Source organism: Mustela nivalis (assembly GCF_964662115.1).
Source record: "Mustela nivalis genome assembly, chromosome: 4".
NCBI lineage: Eukaryota > Metazoa > Chordata > Mammalia > Carnivora > Mustelidae > Mustela > Mustela nivalis.
In genome coordinates this window covers 106,615,796-106,633,997 of record NC_139023.1, presented here as the reverse complement: position 1 = coordinate 106,633,997, position 18,202 = coordinate 106,615,796, and the positions used below count along the sequence as shown (strand labels likewise).

The 18,202-nt window shown below is 39.6% G+C and overlaps 1 protein-coding gene across 3 annotated transcripts in view; it reads left to right on the top strand.

Annotated features, from left to right (window-relative positions):
- Window positions 1-18,202, top strand: part of LOC309863839 (uncharacterized protein) — a 126,848-nt gene that overhangs the window by 15,914 nt on the left and 92,732 nt on the right. For 2 of the 3 annotated variants that reach the window (XM_082729078.1, XM_082729077.1), the window contains exon 4: window positions 3,198-3,284. In XM_082729078.1, the coding sequence (XP_082585204.1) occupies window positions 3,198-3,284 (87 nt within the window). Of the gene's footprint in view, window positions 1-3,197; window positions 3,285-4,517; window positions 5,092-18,202 lie in introns of those variants that run through there. The other variant, XM_082729079.1, reaches the window with a different exon arrangement.

Genomic DNA, 18,202 nt, shown 5'->3' with positions numbered 1-18,202 from the left:
GCCCATTTTTTGGCTTCAATTTTATTCAACTGGTTTGTATTCAGTGTTCTAAATTTTTCACAGCTTTCTCAATTCTGAGTGTGTAGTACTGGCTTGATAAGTCCTCACAGAAAAACAACCCATATTATATGCTCAGTTGAGAAAATAAGAATGACTTTGGAAACAAACACTGGAACCCTTCACTGTACAATCTAGAGGTTAAGAAATGGAAATAAATAGGCTCTGAGGTGTTAGAAATTCCATTTTATATGGACACTGTGATAGAAAATAAGGACAACTTAGGGGCAAAGCCAGAGTCACTTAATACAGAGAACTGGCCTTGAGTTCACGCAGTCTCAATTTATTTTAAAGTGGAAATTTGTTATAGTACTCTTTGAGATGTAATGTCCAATATGGCGTCCTCTAGCCACAAAAAGCATGTGAAATGTGGTTAGCCTGAACAGAGATGGAAAATACACACTGGATTTCCAAGATTTAATTTGAAGAAAGGAATATAAGTTTTATCATTAATAATTCTTTATATTGATTATATGTTGAATGATAATGTGACAGAGTTAAATAAAATATATTATTTAAATTAATTTTATGTATTTCTTTTAAAACCTTTAATGTGGCTACGAGGAAATTCAAAATTATGCATGGGTCACATTATATTACTATCAGAAGATGCTGATGTACAGCCTTTTATGATCCTGAGAAATGTTCGATTATCTGAGAGAGAAGTGAACTCATTCATGGCTTTGCTATTACCCATGAATTGATGGGCTCATTCTTCTCAGATGTTGCCTTTCTTCTCTCTACAGTAGTTGTTGACAAACTTGGTGACATATCAGAGTCCCCTGGTGAGTCCTGAAACATGTTGATGCTTGGCTCCAGATTGACTTCAGTGAGCAGAAAAATTTCCCTGAGTGACTGTAAATGTGTAGCCAGGTCAAACGACCGCTGTAGAAGTTTACAGTGGTTAGAGTAAACACAAACCAGCAGAGGAAGCCATTTAAGAAACCCATTTCAAAACAAAGTTTAAAATGGATATTCTGATACATTTCATCTGCCAACAGAGGAACGAACTTTGAGAATCAGGAAGGGAATGACGTGGCTCTCTTAGAGGAGCTAAATGTGGTTGGTGACTGACTACTTGTTATAAATGCAACATCTGAGACCCTAACCCAACCCTACTAGAGCAGAAACTTCATTTCAACAAGGTTTTGGGTGACTAGTATGTGCATTAAACTTAGCCTGAAGAGTATTTGGGAGTCCAGGTTTTTTCTTTCATGGGACCCTACAATTAAAAGCCAATTTGAAAAACCTTTCCATCTTTCAGTGATGGCTTCCCTTGTCACGAATGGGGTGGGAAAGCATTACAAAAATTAGATTTCCTCTTGCTCTGTAAAATATAATTTATAGTTTAGGACTTGTGAAATAATTTATGTCTAACAAGAAAAAGACTGAAAAAAACACAAAACTCACCTATGTCCTATTTCACAGTAAAGACTACTGTAAATGTTTTGATCCGTATTCTTCTACACTTTTTTCAACTGATATATGAATGATATTCCTTAATTTACTTGAAGATTTCCCTATTTTATGTTTAGTCCTTTTTCCTAGTTCCTTACTATCACAAATTGCTTTTGGAAAGAGCCTTTCTTTCATATATATCTTTTTGAACCTCTAATTTCATTACCCACCCCCCCCCAAAATCACCAAAAATAGAATTATTAGGTCAGACAAGGATAATTTCTAAAGCTTTTTGGTACATATTGCAAAACTATTCTTTTTAAAAAAATATTTAATTTATTTATTTGAAAGAGAGAGTGAGCAAGCAATAGAGAGCAAGTGAACATGAGTAGGAAAGAAGCAGGCTCCCCCTGAGCAGGGATCCCTAAGCAGGGCTTACTTCTGGGACTCCAGAATCATGACCTGAGCCAAAAGGCAGATGCTTAACTGAATGAGCCCCCCAGGCTCCATGCAAAACTATTCTGAAAGGTTGTCTAAGTCCACTCTAGTGTATGCTCATAGATTTATCAATATTATTTTTAATCACTTGTTAATCTTTGCCAACTTGAATAACAAAATAAGATATCTCATTTAAAATTTTCTATTTTTATCAAATGTGAAGTTGAACTTTTTTTTAAAAACATCTGCTGTAATTTTAATTTCTTTTCCTACAAATTGCCTGTTTACATTGTCTGCCCATTTTTCCTTTGGATATTATTTTATTACTAATTTTTCAAAATATTCATGCATTAAAAATAGCAAACTTTTGTACACTTCCCTGTATTTCTGACAACTTTTTCCGCCTAATCATAATTAACTTAAAAAAACTGCAAAGAAGGTAATGATTATATAATTCATACTTCCCAGTATGATGACCATTAGCCACACATGGCCATTTAAATTTAAATGAATTAAAATTAAAAAATCAGTTATTAGGGTGCTTATGTAGCTCAGTCAATCAAGTGTCAGACTCTTGATTCTGGTTTAGGTCATGATCTCAGAGGTGTGAGATCAAGCCCTGCATTGGGCTCTCTGTTGGGCATGGAGCCCACTTAAGACTCTCTCTCTCCCTCTTCCTCTGCACCTCCTCCCATAAACAAACAAACAAACAAACAAACAAACAAATATTTACCTCTTCAGTTGCACTATGTACATTTCAAGAACTGAATAGCCACAGATAGCTAGCAGCTAGTGTATTGGACAGAATATTTCTATCTTTGGAGAAGGTTCTATTGGAAAGTACTGGCATATTACATTTATATTACAGCAGTTGGAAATAGGACTTAAGGATCAGCTTACATTTTACTAAATTCCTAACATTCCCAGATGGTTCTTTCCTATATTTTTGACTTCCTGTGTATTTTGGAGGGAAGAGTATAATTATTTTGGTATTTGGAAAAGTTGTTGAATGGGTTTAGAGCAAATAAGTGACTTAAATATTCTTACACTAGTTTTTTTAAAAAAAGTATTGCACCTGTTTCAAATGAGAGATATTTTTTAACGAAAGAGACTTATTAACATTTGTCTAGATCTATGATAATATGGTTCCCAGTAATGGTTACATATTTGTATTGACAATGCCCTTGTTTTACTGAGGAGATGCTTTTTCGAGGGACTGTTTCCTTGTTTTTTATTGCATACTCACTCCCCACCACCCTTCTGGCCCATATAACCTGTCCCTTTTTTTTCCCTTTCTTTTTTAGACAAGCCTCCAAGCAGGACCATCCCCATGCTTCCTTTAACCTGGCAGTAGGAAAACTGAAAAACATGACTGGGTCCATGGAAGTAGGGTAATGAAATTAGCTGTCTTTCCCCTTTGAGCTGGGATGTCATTCTCTCTAAACCTGCCCCCATGTATTACCTGCATTTGACAGACAAAAGTGTCTTATATATAGTTCACTTCCTACTCTCACCTTTTTAGGTACTTACATTGTTATGAGTTATGATAAAAGTCACAAAGTAAGGGAATCCAAGATTCATACATGTGCATAGATTCCACTGATGATATTCTTAAGGCATTCCATTAGCCCGAGATGGAAGACCCAGTTATTTCATGGTCCTTACAGTCTCCTGTACCCTGTATGTATCATCTTTATGGCCTTATGACTTTTTCGTATAAACAGAATGAAGCATAAAAAATATAAGTGAATAGTTCTCTTTGGGCACAAATTCTTTTTGTGTCTATTGCACTAATTCTCTTCTGGTTACTTATAGTCATCAAGAGAAGTACAGCTATTTTCTCTGGAGAAGTTCTTAATGTTTTTGAATAGTTCATAATCTGTGACATTTTTTATACAGCTATTTTGAGGCAGAGACATTTTGATAGAGTCCCCAAAATAAACCATTAAACTTTCAGCTTGTGTTTTTTTTTTCCAGTAATGTAACTGACATATATTCCATTACCAAGTAATGTGTACAACCCCTTCTTTCAAGCCCCATCCCTTAATCTACCTCAGACTGATGGGTAGACAAGGTTCAGAAAGAGGGAGTCTCAGTGAGGCACTGATGGATAGAGTGAGTCTTGGGAATTGAAATACCACTCAGGGATATTGGTTGCATGCATTACTTGGTAATGAAATTTTGAAATGATCTCTTTGAGGCAGCCAAGTCAAAATGGTGTAGTCAGTATGTTCCCTTATTACTGACAGTTGGTAGTTTTACAACTGATGGACAGGCATGTTGAACGGGGCCCCTCTCTAATTACCACTTCCAAACAAAAATATGGAATTTGCTTGCAAGAAGGGGGTCTCAGACATTACCTAAGAGTCTTGGCTAGAAAAACTCTTCTAAATAGGGAAAAAGATCCAGCCAGACTCTGACACTTTAGGACTATTTCTTCGGGTGGCTTTGGTTTTATTATGAAGACACTTACGAGGAAATCCCGATGAAATGGCACGTGTTTGCCTCAATACCTTAGAATGAATCCAAACAGGTGTTAATGTGGCCCTTAGCCTAAACTTTGGATGCACAGGTGGTTTTGGTTTACTCTTCTCTCCATATGACTAAACAACTGCCTCTTCTAGGGATGTAGAGATACTCCTTAAAGTTGCTGCAAGACAGGGGGTCCAAGAAGCCCAGGAACTTCTGGAGAATGTTATTTGGACTGGAAGCAAGCTCTCGCCAACTCGTCAAAGAATGAGGGTTTTTTACAAACCCTAATATGTGTGCTCTGTGCTCTTCCTGGATGGGGACGCTTCCCTCTCCCTCACTCCCTGTGGCCTTCCAAAGTTTACTGGAACTTTCAGTGGAAGTGGTTTTTAGTTATACTTTTATATGCTGCTGCATCACCAACTTGCTGTTCGAAATCCTTTAAGCATGGTGTTGCTTGTGCTTTCCTGGGATTCAAGTTTGACCTCTTGCGGATGGAGGAGTATTTTATTTGGATTTCATTACCGCTCACCTCAGCTTAGTTTCAAGTCAGCGAGCATTCTATGAAATGGTAGGAGGGAAAAAAGGAAGAAACCTGTCACCAGAGCTTTGGCTTCTTAGATGTGTTTGTTGGCACCCACAGATCACTGAAGGAGCTAAACTCGTCATTAGGCTGATCTATGGCATGTGGTGTTCTGCTTAAAATAAACCTGTTTTCATGTCTCTACATTTCAATGATCTGCTCTATTAGGTTTCTATGGTATCTTATTATATTAGTTTTGTATTACTTTGTATAAAATGTCCTGTATAACGAAAAAATAAAAAGGCTGTGAATATTGCCAACAAAAGATAAAAAGGATAAAGTATAAGAGCTCACATTTACTGAGCACCCACCATGTTGTAAGGTTTTGTCCTAACTGCTTTTAAGTATTTTAGCATTCACTAAAGCCTTATGAGGTGGGTGGTATTATTGATGTGGGAAACAAAGGCAGAAAAAAATTTTAATTTCCTTACTATCTACAGCCCATTGACAAGTTCTTGAAACAGGCAGAGTGACATTCCGGGTGAGACTCAACTGCCTCAATGTTAAGACTTTGCTAACGGCAAAAGCTAACCTTAGCCCAACCTCCAGGCACCTTAACATATAAAAATTCCTTAGGAAACTCCCTTTATCTCTATTCCACAAGATACGTGTTGGCACGTCTCATCCCCCAAGTATGTGACCCACCGATATATAGCTGAAGGGTCTTATGGTTCAGGTATTATTAGACAATAACAAATGACCCTTTCCCAACAATATGTAGCCCCCTCAAGTTCCTGGAAGCCTTGCTTCCAAAATTCCTTAGAAACTTCTGCTATCACTAACCCCCTCCTGACTGGAAAGTACAAAAGGGGCCACTTCTCATGACCCCAGTGTAGCTCTTTCTGCCCATGAGTCCTTTCCCTGTGCTTTAATAAAATCACCTTTTTGCACCAAAGACATCTCAAGAATTCTTTTGTGGCCATTGACTTTGAACCCTAATATCTTTCCTACATCATTATCATTCCCATTTTACAGGTGTGGGAATAAAGGTGTAGAGGGCGAGTAATATGTGCAGAGTCATAGAGTGAATGCTAGGATAGGATTTTGAAAATTTTTTTTAAGATTTTATTTATTTGACAGACAGAGATCACAAGTAGGCAGAGAGGCAGGCAGAGAGAGAAGAGGAAGCAGGCTCCATGCTGCGCAGAGAGCCTGATGTGGGGCTTGATCCCAGGACCCTGAGATCGTGACCCGAGCTGAAGGCAGAGGCTCCAACCCACTGAGCCACCCAGGCGCCCCAGGATTTTGAAATTCTTAACTAGTTCTATTAACATTACTCTCCCAAATCTCTTTCCTAACAATTACAAAGATTCCCCAAGAGTAGCTACTTGGTTTATAGTACATAGTGAGAACTTACCTTAGCCAATAATGCAGCCACATTTTCTAAAGGTATTTTTTCTTTTTCTTTTCTTTTCTTTCTCCCTTCTTCCTCTTTTCCTTCCTTCCTTCCTTCCTCTCTCCCTCTCTCTCCCTCCTCCCCCCCCTTTCCCTCTTTCTCTCTCTCTCTTTCCTTTACATGAATTACATATTCCTAAACTTCTAAAGTGGCATTTTAACCTTAAATATAGTTACATTTATTTATTGCATTTAGATTATAGCACAGTTCTCTCCTGGGAATATAAATTCAGAAACATGTGAGAATGACAGAAGTGTTAAACGAGAATTCAATAAAATGATTAAGCTGTATGTTTAAAATACTTGTTTCACTTTTAAGTTTGAGTATCAAGTTTATGCTATAGACACATTCAAGATGACTGAATCTTGGTCAATCTTCTTTGAAAGCCGCTTAAATCCATAAAGCTGAACAAAAATCAAAATGGCTGCACTAATGCTTTGGTGAAACTCTATTTTATTATTTATTTATTTATTTATTTATTTTTAAGATTTTATTTATTTGACAGACAGAGATCACAAGTAGGCAGAGAAGCAGGCAGAGAGAGAGGAGGAAGCAGGGTCCCTGTTGAGCAGAGAGCCCGGTGCGGGGCTCCATCCCAGAACCCGGGGATCATGACCTGAGCTGAAGGCAGAGGCTTTAACCCACTGAGCCACCCAGGCACCCCATGAAGCTCTATTTTAAAGTAATCTCTTTCCTCTCTTTCCCAATTTCCCAACCCTCCCCTCCTCTTTTCTTAGCCTTTTGTTTCGGGACCCCTGTCCACAAGATGAAGGGCTGGTAGCACTTACACAATTCTGTCAAAACGGGCTAGATAGGATTCCTTATAATTCTCCCCTCCCCCAGCCTCTTCCTATGGGAGGGCCTGAAGTTTTTGAAGGCCATAACCTGCCATAACCTCCTTTGCCAAGCAAAGCAGTAAAGCTATTTTCTTCTTTGTCCCAAACTCTGTCTTCACGTTGTATTTAGACTCTGAAGCATGGGGGGAGGGGGCGGTGGTTTTATTAACACTTTTTGTCCAAACTTGCTCAAACTCAGAAGGATGTAGATGAAATGGTCCAAGGCTGTTTTTTACTTCCTCTTTCGTAGTTCACGAAGCAATTAAAGCCCTTTCAATATAGAAAATCCAAAATCCATACACTAAATTCTTCACTTGAACCATTGTTAAGTATTTTTGGCCTCCCCAGAACCACTTCTCAGTTTTCTTACATTTTCCCAGAGGACACAATCTGCACTGCTTGAGATAAAGCTGGGGAAATTTTATCCTGAACCATGAATATCCATTTGCATAATACTAGGGCAATCATTTCAATCACCATGTAAATATGCACTTTTTTTTTTAACTTTCACAATGATACCACGTTACTGCATTTTTTTTTTTTTTTAAGATTTTATTGATCTGTCTGACAGAGAAAGACACAGTGAGAGAGGGAACGCAAGCAGGGGTAGTGGGAGAGGGAGAAGCAGGCTTCCCGTTGAATAGGGAGCCTGATGGAGGGCTTGACCCCAGGACCCTGGGATCATGACAGGAGCCAGAGGCAGATGGTTAACAACTGAGCCACCCAGGCGCCCCGCTGTATTGCATTTTAAAGTAGTATTTCAAAGTCTTGTTTATAGTGACAAAAAAAGCCCACCATTTTGAAGCTACCATAGAAATATTCACTACAGGGTGTTCAATGTCTTTATTTAAAAAAAAATTCCTTTAGTTAACATCTACAAATATCTCCAACCAGCATTGGTTTTAGGTATTTTTTGGTTTAATATGTATTCTGACAGCTCTTCGCTGCTGAAATAAAGTGGTAGAATAATTCAAGTTATTTAAAAAGTATGACTGCAATTAGAAAGGCGCGGTAAGGACTCACTATAAAACCCCTTCAATTTCAACTTTTTTACTACTTGAGTGTTAACTAGAGCATGACCTGCCAATCCACTGAACCTGCAGAAGCCAAATCCTTCATGCAAAACCAGAGTGTGAAAGATCAGACCTCCTGACTCCAAAGCTCTTCTCTCTTTCCTTTCTGTACTTGGGGAAAGATTTGATGGGGAAAAGCAAGAAATAAGAAAGAAATTGAAGGGAGGTGGGGGAGAGAGAGACAGAGAAGACAAATTTGTAAATATTTGTTGGCTTTGAGAGAACCCAGATTTTGCTGCCCTCCGTCCTTCCCCTTTGCTCCTTGTAAACAACACTGATTGAGGCTCTGCGCTCTTCTATATTCCTCCACTTTCCTGTTGAACTCTTTGATACCTTGATCTTTTTCCTTTGCAAGGCAAGTCTGCCTTGATGTCAATATATAAAAAAAAATATTTTACATTCAAGTATAGATTAATGGTACAGAGATTTTTTTTTTAAAGATTTTATTTATTTATTTGACAGAGAGAGATCACAAGTAGGAGGAGAGGGAGAGAGAGAGAGAGGAGGAAGCAGGCTCCCTGCCAAGCAGAGAGCACGATGCAGGACTCGATCCTAGCACCCTGGGATCATGACCTGAGCCAAAGGCAGAGGCTTAACCCAAGAGCCACCCAGGCACCCCTGGTACAGAGATTTTTAAAAAAATATTTTATTTATTCATTTGAGACAGGGATATATATATATATATATATATATAGAGAGAGAGAGAGAGAGAGAGAGAGAGAGAGCACGAGTGTGAACAGGGGGAAAGGAGAAGCACACCCCCCACAGAGTCACGACACCACCCCACCCCCGGCCCCCACGTGGGGTTGGACGTGAGCTCCATCCCAGGACCTGGAGATCATGACCTGAGCCGAAGACAGATGCTTAACCATCTGAGCCACCCAGGTGCCCCTATGGTACACAGACCTTCGGCCTACAACTCAATGAATTTTGCACATGTATCATCTGCATAGGCAACACTCAGAGTATTTTGATATCCAGTATTCCTTCTTAGTTCCTCTAAATAGCCACTGTCCTGTTATCTATCACTTTGGATTAGTTTTTCCTGCTTTTGAATGTTGTCACATTTGTGTGTAAATTTGGTTATAAAAATTATACTATGTAGTCTGTTCTATCTCTATTCATGCACTCATGCTTGTTTTAAGAGTTATCTTTGTTGCCTGCAGTTGAAGTTAGTTCATTCTCTTTCCTGCCCAATATTCCAGTGTATGATTCTACCACAATATAAGCTTTCTACTTCTTATAGGCATTTAAGTTGTTTCCAGTTTCTGGCAATTATTAAGAGAATGCCTATGAGCATTTTTGTAAATGTCTTTCGATAGATATATACACTCATTGCTTTCAGATATGTACCCCAGAATGGAACTGCTGGGTTAGAGGGTACACATAGGTTTAGCTTTAGTTTGTTCTGCCAAATATTTTTGCAAAGTGGTTTTGCCATTTTACATTCCCACCACCAATTTTTTGAGAGTTCCAATTTCTCTATATCTTTGCCAACATTTGGATAGGTTGGCAAATGTCTCTAAATATAAGCTCTTCTGGTCATTGCAGAGAGTTATCTTACTTATTTATCTTACTGTAGCTTCAATTTGCATTTCTCTGATGAGTAATAATGGGGATCACATCTGTTTGAAAGTGTGAAGGGGGTTCTTAAATGTGGTATGTATTGCATGCCACCTTCTCAGAGGGATTTGGGATAGACTAACAGTGCAAAACTAAGTAGTGAGTAGGTGGCTTTCAGTGGTCTTCACAGAGGTAGGGTTTTGGTGATAAGTTGTCACCATAGGATTTCCTGGGATAATGGATATAAGCTTTGTTAAGAAAGCAAAGAGAATTATAACTGGTAGTTTAAGCAGAATAACTTTATTATAATTGTGCCTTATTAAGCAGACTCTTGTTGGGTACAATCTATACATACTGCTCTGGTAAGAAATATCAAATCAGTCCATATATATGTTATTTAGTAAGGTTCATTGACTCTTGATTCAAAAGTGAAAATGCTGTATTTTAAATTTTATTGGACAGTGTTATTTGGCGTATCACAAAAACCGAGTTGAACTGTTGGCTTACCCAAGTTACCCTAAGGCAGTGCCAATATCTGAAAGAACTTTCTGGACTCTTGGCTTAGGGTCCAACTTAATAATAGAAGGTATTGATGTAGCACTTTCAATTCTTTTTTTTTTTTTTTAAGATTTTATTTATTTACTTGATAGAGATCACAAGTAGGCAGAGAGGCAGGCAGAAGGGAGGGAAGCAGCCTCCCCGCTGAGCAGAGTCCAATGCAGGGCTTGATCCCAGGACCCCTGGATCATGACCTGAGCTGAAAGCAGAGGCTTAACCTACTGAGCCACCCAGGAGCTGCAGCACTTTCAATTCTTAGTGAGACTTTGATATCTATCCATTTTCATGTGTTTTTGATAAAGAAAGCATAGTAAATCCTTCTCTTGTTCTTCTACCTAAAGCTCATTCTCTTCTTTCAAGAAAGCAGGAGAGCATACTTGGATGTGTGCCCATTTCGGAAATGATGGCACTCATTTTGCAATCTTGAACAAACGGCATAACCTTTCAGAGCCTGCATTCCCTCAGCTGTGCAATAACCACTACCCACCCCCCCCCCAGTGTTGTTGTGAGGATGACACAAGCTCATGATTAAAACAGCACACAGCACAGTCCTTTGCCTGAAGTGATCACATTGAAGGTGAGCACATTAAAGTTGTCTGGCATGTGAAAATGAGAGATGAGCCATTTTCTGTCCAAAGAGGACTGATAATGAAGGAAATTGTGTTTAAGCTTCAGGGCCCCCTAGCAGGGAGTCAAAATAAGATATTCAGTCACAAATGTAGTCAAAATAAGATATTTTAACCGCGGTTGGCAAGGATCACTTACTCCTTTCATTTTGACTTGCTTTCTATCACATTTGCGCTTCCATCAACTGGCACTGGGGAGACATAAGCATTTCTGGGCTTCGATTGTGGGAAAGTTGAGTCTGGGAATGTGTTTAGTTTGGGCTTCTGGGATCTATTTGACTCACACTTCTACATGTAGTTGAGTTACTGCTAGCTGTCTTGGTGTTAGAATAGCTTCCAGAGGGGCGCCTAGGTGGCTCAGTGGGTTGGAGCCTCTGCCTTGGGCTCAGGTCATGATCTCAGTGTCCTGGGATGGAGCCTCGCATTGAGCTCTCTGCTCAGCAGGGAGCCTGCTTCCTCCTCTCTCTCTGCCCACCTCTCTGTTTACTTGTGATCTCTGTCTGTCAAAAAAAAAAAAAAAAAAAAAAGCTTCCCGAAAAACTCCAGCTTCCATTGTGATTTGCTTAGGTGCAAAGCCAGAGGTGTGGTCAAGGGGCTGAATGTGTGTATGGTACTCGAGATCAGGAGCCTGTCGGAGGCAGTGGAGGAAATGATTTGATATGTACTAATCTAGATGCAACTGGTAGAAAATTCTCCTTAACCCTAGAATTCACATGTTAAAGAAACTTGACAAAAGCCTTCCTGATATTGACCACAATCATACAAATGTATACGAAGTTAGCAGTAAGATTTGTGAAGCTGAAAGAACGTTTTCTACGCCACCGGTAAATTTTGAACAAACCTGCTTACAGAAATATTGAAGTCTATTCTTTCTACGGAAATTACAAAAGAATTATCGTACAAAAAGTGGCTCAAAGGGCATGAAATTCAAAGAACAGTATAAAAGACCAATGGAAGTATGTCAGGAAGTTAATAAAATTATATTTTTTTCTTGATGTTAACAGTGTCTGTCAGTCTTTAATTTGTTATTTGTTGTGATTTCTTTTCTTAGTTCCTTATACGCTTGTAGTCATTTTTGGATTCATAAGTTTGCACTTTTTTTTTCTATAAGGAATCTTCAAATTTTATAAACTTCTGGGGCATGCTACTGAATCCACCCATTTGTGATCATTTCTACCCAGTAGCCAACGAGCCAGAAGGACTTTGTTAAACGCACCACAGTTTGTGGGTTTCCTTGGCTCTGAGTTCTGAAGTACCACGAAACTGAGAAACCTAAACTATGTCATAGTTGTACCGATGGGATTTTTAAAAATTTTATTCTACATAACAGATGAACACGGCTGGGGGAGAGGCAAACCATAGAACAGACTCTTGAGTTCAGAGAATAAACGGAGGGTTGCACAAGGGGGGGATGGGCTAAATGGGCGATGGGCATTAAGGAGGACAGTAGTTGTGATGAGCACTGGGTGTTGCATGTAAAATTTCATTCTGCCCTCACATTGCTTTATTTCCTTTTGGCAAGTTGAATATTGGCTATGCATTACTGAAGGAGAAAATGGAGTTCTTAGTCTCTTTCCTTCACAGTGTAAATACAGAGAAGACTTCGTAGATCCTTGGTCATGCATAGTGAGATGGCAAAGTGTCCATCAGACAAAGAGACCATGCCCAGAAGTAAATTGTGAGAGAGTACAACAGCATAATCGTAATCACTTTGTGGGTAAAGAAACTGAGGCGTAAGAAGTTCCAGGGGCTTTATCAAGGACATGGTGATTGGGATTAAATCCAACTAAGCTCTGGATTAATGAAACTCTGCAACTCGTTGCTACCTTGCCAACTGATTCTCTTCAAAAACATGAAGAAGAAAGATTTACCTTGAATGTGCTTAGATATTGATGTTTCCTTGGCAACAGGTTTGAACTTGAAAACAAAACAGTGATTGAACATACGCAATTTTGTTATAAAACCATGGGCTCTGAGGCGGTCATCTTAGAGGCTCCTTCCCTTTGTTAATTGAAAAGAGAAGTTCTTCATGTTAGATGCTGCCATGTGGCAGTTATTTTAGAAAAATCTGTTTTCTAAACAGATTTTGAAGATGTGAGACCATTTCCCTTGAAAATCTGAGGCCACTTCCCTTCCCTTATGAATCTCCCTCTGCTCTGCCTTTTTTACTTTTTCAAAGTAAATCAGAGCCATGTGTGTAATTAGCACCTAACACCCACCTCCTTGAGATCATCATCAGTACCTGTCTCGAGTTGAAGGGATTTGTTACAATTTTGTTGCAATTAAATACAGACGAGTGTGAACATAAGGTATATTATTAATAGAATACCCATTTTTTCCCTACATTCCTTGGTTAAGCCAAACCATTCCAGTGCTACATTCCTTGTATAATTTTGCTTTTAAAAAGAGGGGGGCACCTGAGTTGCTCAGTCTGACTCTTGAGGTCAGCTCAGGTCATGATTTCAGGGTCATGAGATCCAGCTGTGCCAGGCACTGGGCTCTAAGCTCAGCAGGCAGTCGGCTTCAGGGTCTCTCTCTCCTTCTCCCTCTGCCCCTCCCCTCATTCCCCACCTCCCCCACTCCCCCATATGCCCCCACCCGCCTCCCTCTCTTAAAAAAGAAAAGGGGAGGTGCTGTTATTGAAATACTTTGGTTTTAGGCCATCCACTTCCTTTGAGGGATGCTGTAAGATAGAACCCCTAGAAACTACAAAGAGAGTTCACTACAGCTTTGTGAGTGAATCACAGTGTGGACTGGGCCAGCAACTTGAGTATCTCTTGGGAGCTGGTCAGAAACACAGAATCTCAATAGACACCCCAGATCTATGGAATCAGAATCTGTATTTTAAGACTCCCAGGTGGTTTACACGCTTATTGAAATGAGATGTGCTGCTCTTCATTGCTTGGTCTCTTGTTGGTGACTTGCAGGGAAAGTTTATTTCAGATATAACCTAGCGGCTGAATTCCTGGGTTTGAGCGAAGTAAAGGGTTTGTTTGATTGGAGACTACCAGCTACCAGTCACGTGCTTTTGGGAAATCTACCCAACTTTTTCCAGGCACAGTTTCTTCTCTGTAAAAGGGAGACTACAGTAGCACCTACTGCACGATGGTGAATGCCCAAAATTACAGTTGCAAACGATAACCAATAAATGTTAGCTATTCCTCTTTGTACTATCAGAAGTTTAATTTTGGTTTTTAATTGAATAGTTTGTTTTGTCTTATAGAATCACAACTGATCCTTTCAGGAGGGGGATTTAGAAGTAGAGGAAATATAAAACCAAATTTATAGCCCTTTCTAGCAGGTATTTGACTTTTTGACTGACCTTACTCCGCTTCCTCTTATTTTTCATATATTTTTTTCTTCATTCCAATTTCCTTAGATATTTACGTTTCATTCTATTTGCCATGGTATCTTCATAAGCCACTTCAAAATCATTTTACATTGAGGTGTGACATAAAAGTAGCCATCACAATGACAAGTTTATTAGCCCACAACTTTCACTCCAAGTTACATTGACAGCCTTGTCTTATTTTTATTTCTCTACAACTCACTATAGTTCTATTGGTTCAGCTAGTAAGCTTGTAAAGCGGGAATGCTTACAATTGTTAAAGAAATGGTGTTGCCCTCATGCAATCTTGTTTATGGCCCAATCTCTAGTATAGTATCTTACACATAATGAATGCATAGTATGTTTATTGAGTGGATAATTATATAGAAACTTACATTATATGTCATTTATAAGTTTATATCTCTTCATGATTGCTCTTTAATTCAAACTGGAATGGGCGTTCCTCACCTTTTGACTTGTCCAGCACATAGGACTCAGGTCAAGTGCCACCCTCACCAGGAACACTTCCTTGACCCGTCAGCCCAGACAAGGGGGCTTTGTCCTCTAAAAACTATGGAATTCTAGGGCGCCTGGGTGGCTCAGTGGGTTAAAGCCTCTGCCTTCGGCTCAGGTCGTGATCCCAGGTTCCTGGGATCGAGCTCTGCCTCGGCGGGAGGGGGTGTGTGTGTGTCTCTGCTCAGCAGGGAGCCTGCTTCCCTTCCTCTCTCTCTGCCTACCTGTGATCTGTTTGTCAAATAAACAAATAAAATCTTTAAATACAAAACAAAAAACTATGGAATTCACTGCTCATCTCACTCAGCTGGCACTTGACATTCCCCCTCATATTGGTAGCTTTCCTTGAACGAGAACACAAGCTTTAGAATCAAGAAGTCGTGGGTCCAATCTGATTTGGGCCACTTGCCAGCTGTGTGACTTTAGGAACAGCAGTTTCTCTCAGGCTATTCTCTCATCCATAAAATGGGAAAAACAAGGTGTCGTATTGCTACAATAGGTAATGTATGTGGATGATTAGCACATTTCCTGGAGATATGATCATAATTGTGTCTTTTTGCACAAATTAAATTCAACAACCTGCTTTCATGGAACCAGCAGGAAATTATTACTGGGCTGTCAGTGAAGTACTAGTTCTGTAACTCTTGAGGATTCTTTTTGCCTCAGGCTCCCATGCTTGATGCAAGATACTGGGGCTGTATCTATTGATGATTAGTGGTGAATGTAGCTCTGATTAAATATTGTCTAGGTTTCGTGTCTAGAATTCATGACTTGTCAGGGGTGGTGGGGGAGGAAAGTAAATAATTCCTGTTACCCAGGGAATGAGGTACAATACAGTTTCAAACTTCCCTTGAGTCCCTTTCGTTGTTTTTCTTTTTTCAAAAAAAAAAATCCCCCTTTTTTATTCTGTAGAATAACTTTTCTTTTTTTGCATTTCTTTTCCTAAGAATATGATACGGATACCAACATTAATTTATTTCCAAAGGAGTGTTGTGCCGTGGAGATATATATATGTGTGTGTGTGTGTGTGTGTGTGTGTGTGTGTATAGTGTGTATATACATTTTTTTTCCTTTTGGAAGTCTTTAAAATAATTCCCAACCTCTCTGGGCTCTATGCAAGGTTCTGAAATGCAAAATGCATGAAAGCCAAATAAATCTTTGAGTGTGTGAGTTAGGGAAAAGTGACTTATTAAGCCCATTCTCTTATTAGACACGATACAAAATTATCGCATGAGATGCTTTTTTCCCCCCAAAGATTTTATTTATTTATTTGACAGAGAGAGATCACAAGTAGGCAGAGAGACAGAGAGGGAGGCAGGCTCCCCGCCGAGGCTCCCCGCCGAGCAGAGAGCCCGATGTGGGGCCCACCCCAGGACCCTGAGATCATGACCTGAGCTGAAGACAGAGGCTTAACCCACTCAGCCACTCAGGCGCCCCGAGATGGTTTTTCTATGCACAAAATCCTTGGAGATATGGATATAGTCTACTATAAAGTTGATCTGTATGGTATCAGAAATTTTTCTTATGAATATATATTTAATAAAAGAAGAGTCCTTTGAACAGCAAAAAGGCGGGCCTACCACATCAATGCAGTATGCTCATTTTATAGTTCTTACCGGTTTCTAACTATTCTAGTCTTTTCCATATGGAGACTTTTGAGATCAAATATGATCGTTTTGCTTTCTGACTAAAGTCCAACTGTCTCCCTGTGGCCTACAGTATTAAATCAAGTATGAAAGGTTTTGCCTAGTCTAGCTTCCAATAGCCTGCTGGTCTCAACTTCTGCCAAAGCCAAGGGCGGGAAGTTCCAGCTGCAATGGGGTTCTTACCGTCACTGCCTGAAGGTGGCGCCCTTTCACAGCTGAGCCTTGGCACGGGCTCTCTCTTCCGCCTGCTCATCCATCTAGAACCTGCCCAAATGCCCTTTCCACTTGAAAGCCTCCCTGCACTTCCCCAAACAATTCTTCTTGCCTTTTGGGTCCCCTGACAATGTGCAGATAACATTTACATAGGCTAGTAATTTTTCCCTTTACAGATCTCTGATTAGCTTATGAGCTATTTGCAGTGGGGTCTGTGCGACCCACCCCATCCAATGCAAGGTCCACCACGCAGAAGATACCCAATACAAACTGGCCAAATAGACCCATGTGTCTACATTTATATTTGTAAAGAAGACCATACATTTTGCTTCTCTCAGATTCAATTTAATTTTGTTGATCTTAAATTCATGTAATGAGTGTTAAAGCAAACTGTCCTTCTATACCTATTTATAATGAATACTTGTGTCTTCCAAGTAGTTGCTAAAGTACACATAAATCCACATTGATATCTCTATTAGACCTTTTGGAAAACACAAGAGATGATTTTCCTTGTGTAAACCTGTTACTGGAAGGCACATGTCCGTTCCGGGATGCCTCAGGTTGCTGTGAGCTCCTCTACTGTTATCAGCATGTCAGGGGCAGCTGCAGTGCGGATTCCCTGTTGGTTACTTAACTGATCTTTTTGGTTAGTATGGGACCAAGGCTACCCTCGGAACTCTGTAACCATGGTGATAAGATGCCCTATATTAACTTTTCAACATAAAAGATGAGATGCTCTAGCACTTCTGTGCCTGTGGTTCCCAGCAGAGTTTTGGGGAGCCATTCAAGCAGTTAAGCAATAGAATCGGGCCCCTGAAGATAATTACTTTTTCCTTTATACCAGTACCTTTTAAATTAGGGGTGGTGACTGACAGCCCAGACAGTCCATGACCAGTCAAATGTGAGATCTAGGGCCAACCTTGGAGGCTTGTCATTCTTATAATACACCAACTGGGGAAAATATCCTCCAAGCCAAAGGCTTTACTTCTTAAATAAAACTGGAGTGCTTACCAAAATCACAACTGTGTGTTTTCATATGTGTTACAAAATAAAACTATTGTGGAAGATGGATTTGATTCTTGTAGAAAATCGAAGTGTTTTCTAACCAGGATGAGTCTCAGACAGAGTTGAAATGGCGCACAGTATACATTTGAGATTTGGGGGGCCATGGAGAAGGTTCGGTGTCCAATATCTTCCCTTTTCTTTAGTCTGAAAATCTTATTTCCAGAGTTTTTCCCTCTAAAGGTTTCCAAGCCATTGTAATATAAATATCTTTGGGAAAGGTATCACAGCAAGGGAAAGGGAAAAATTTAGTGGTAAGTCAAAGAAAACCTGTTGGCAGCCCTTTTTGGACCGAAGAGTGCTTTGTATATTCCTTCAACCAATATTTAATCATAAAAAACCTACATTACTCCATTACCTTTAAACAATATGGGATATGGCAAAACTAAATTCTCACAAAGGCAGAAGCTACCCAGCTGCTGTCCTATTTAAGTGGACAGAGT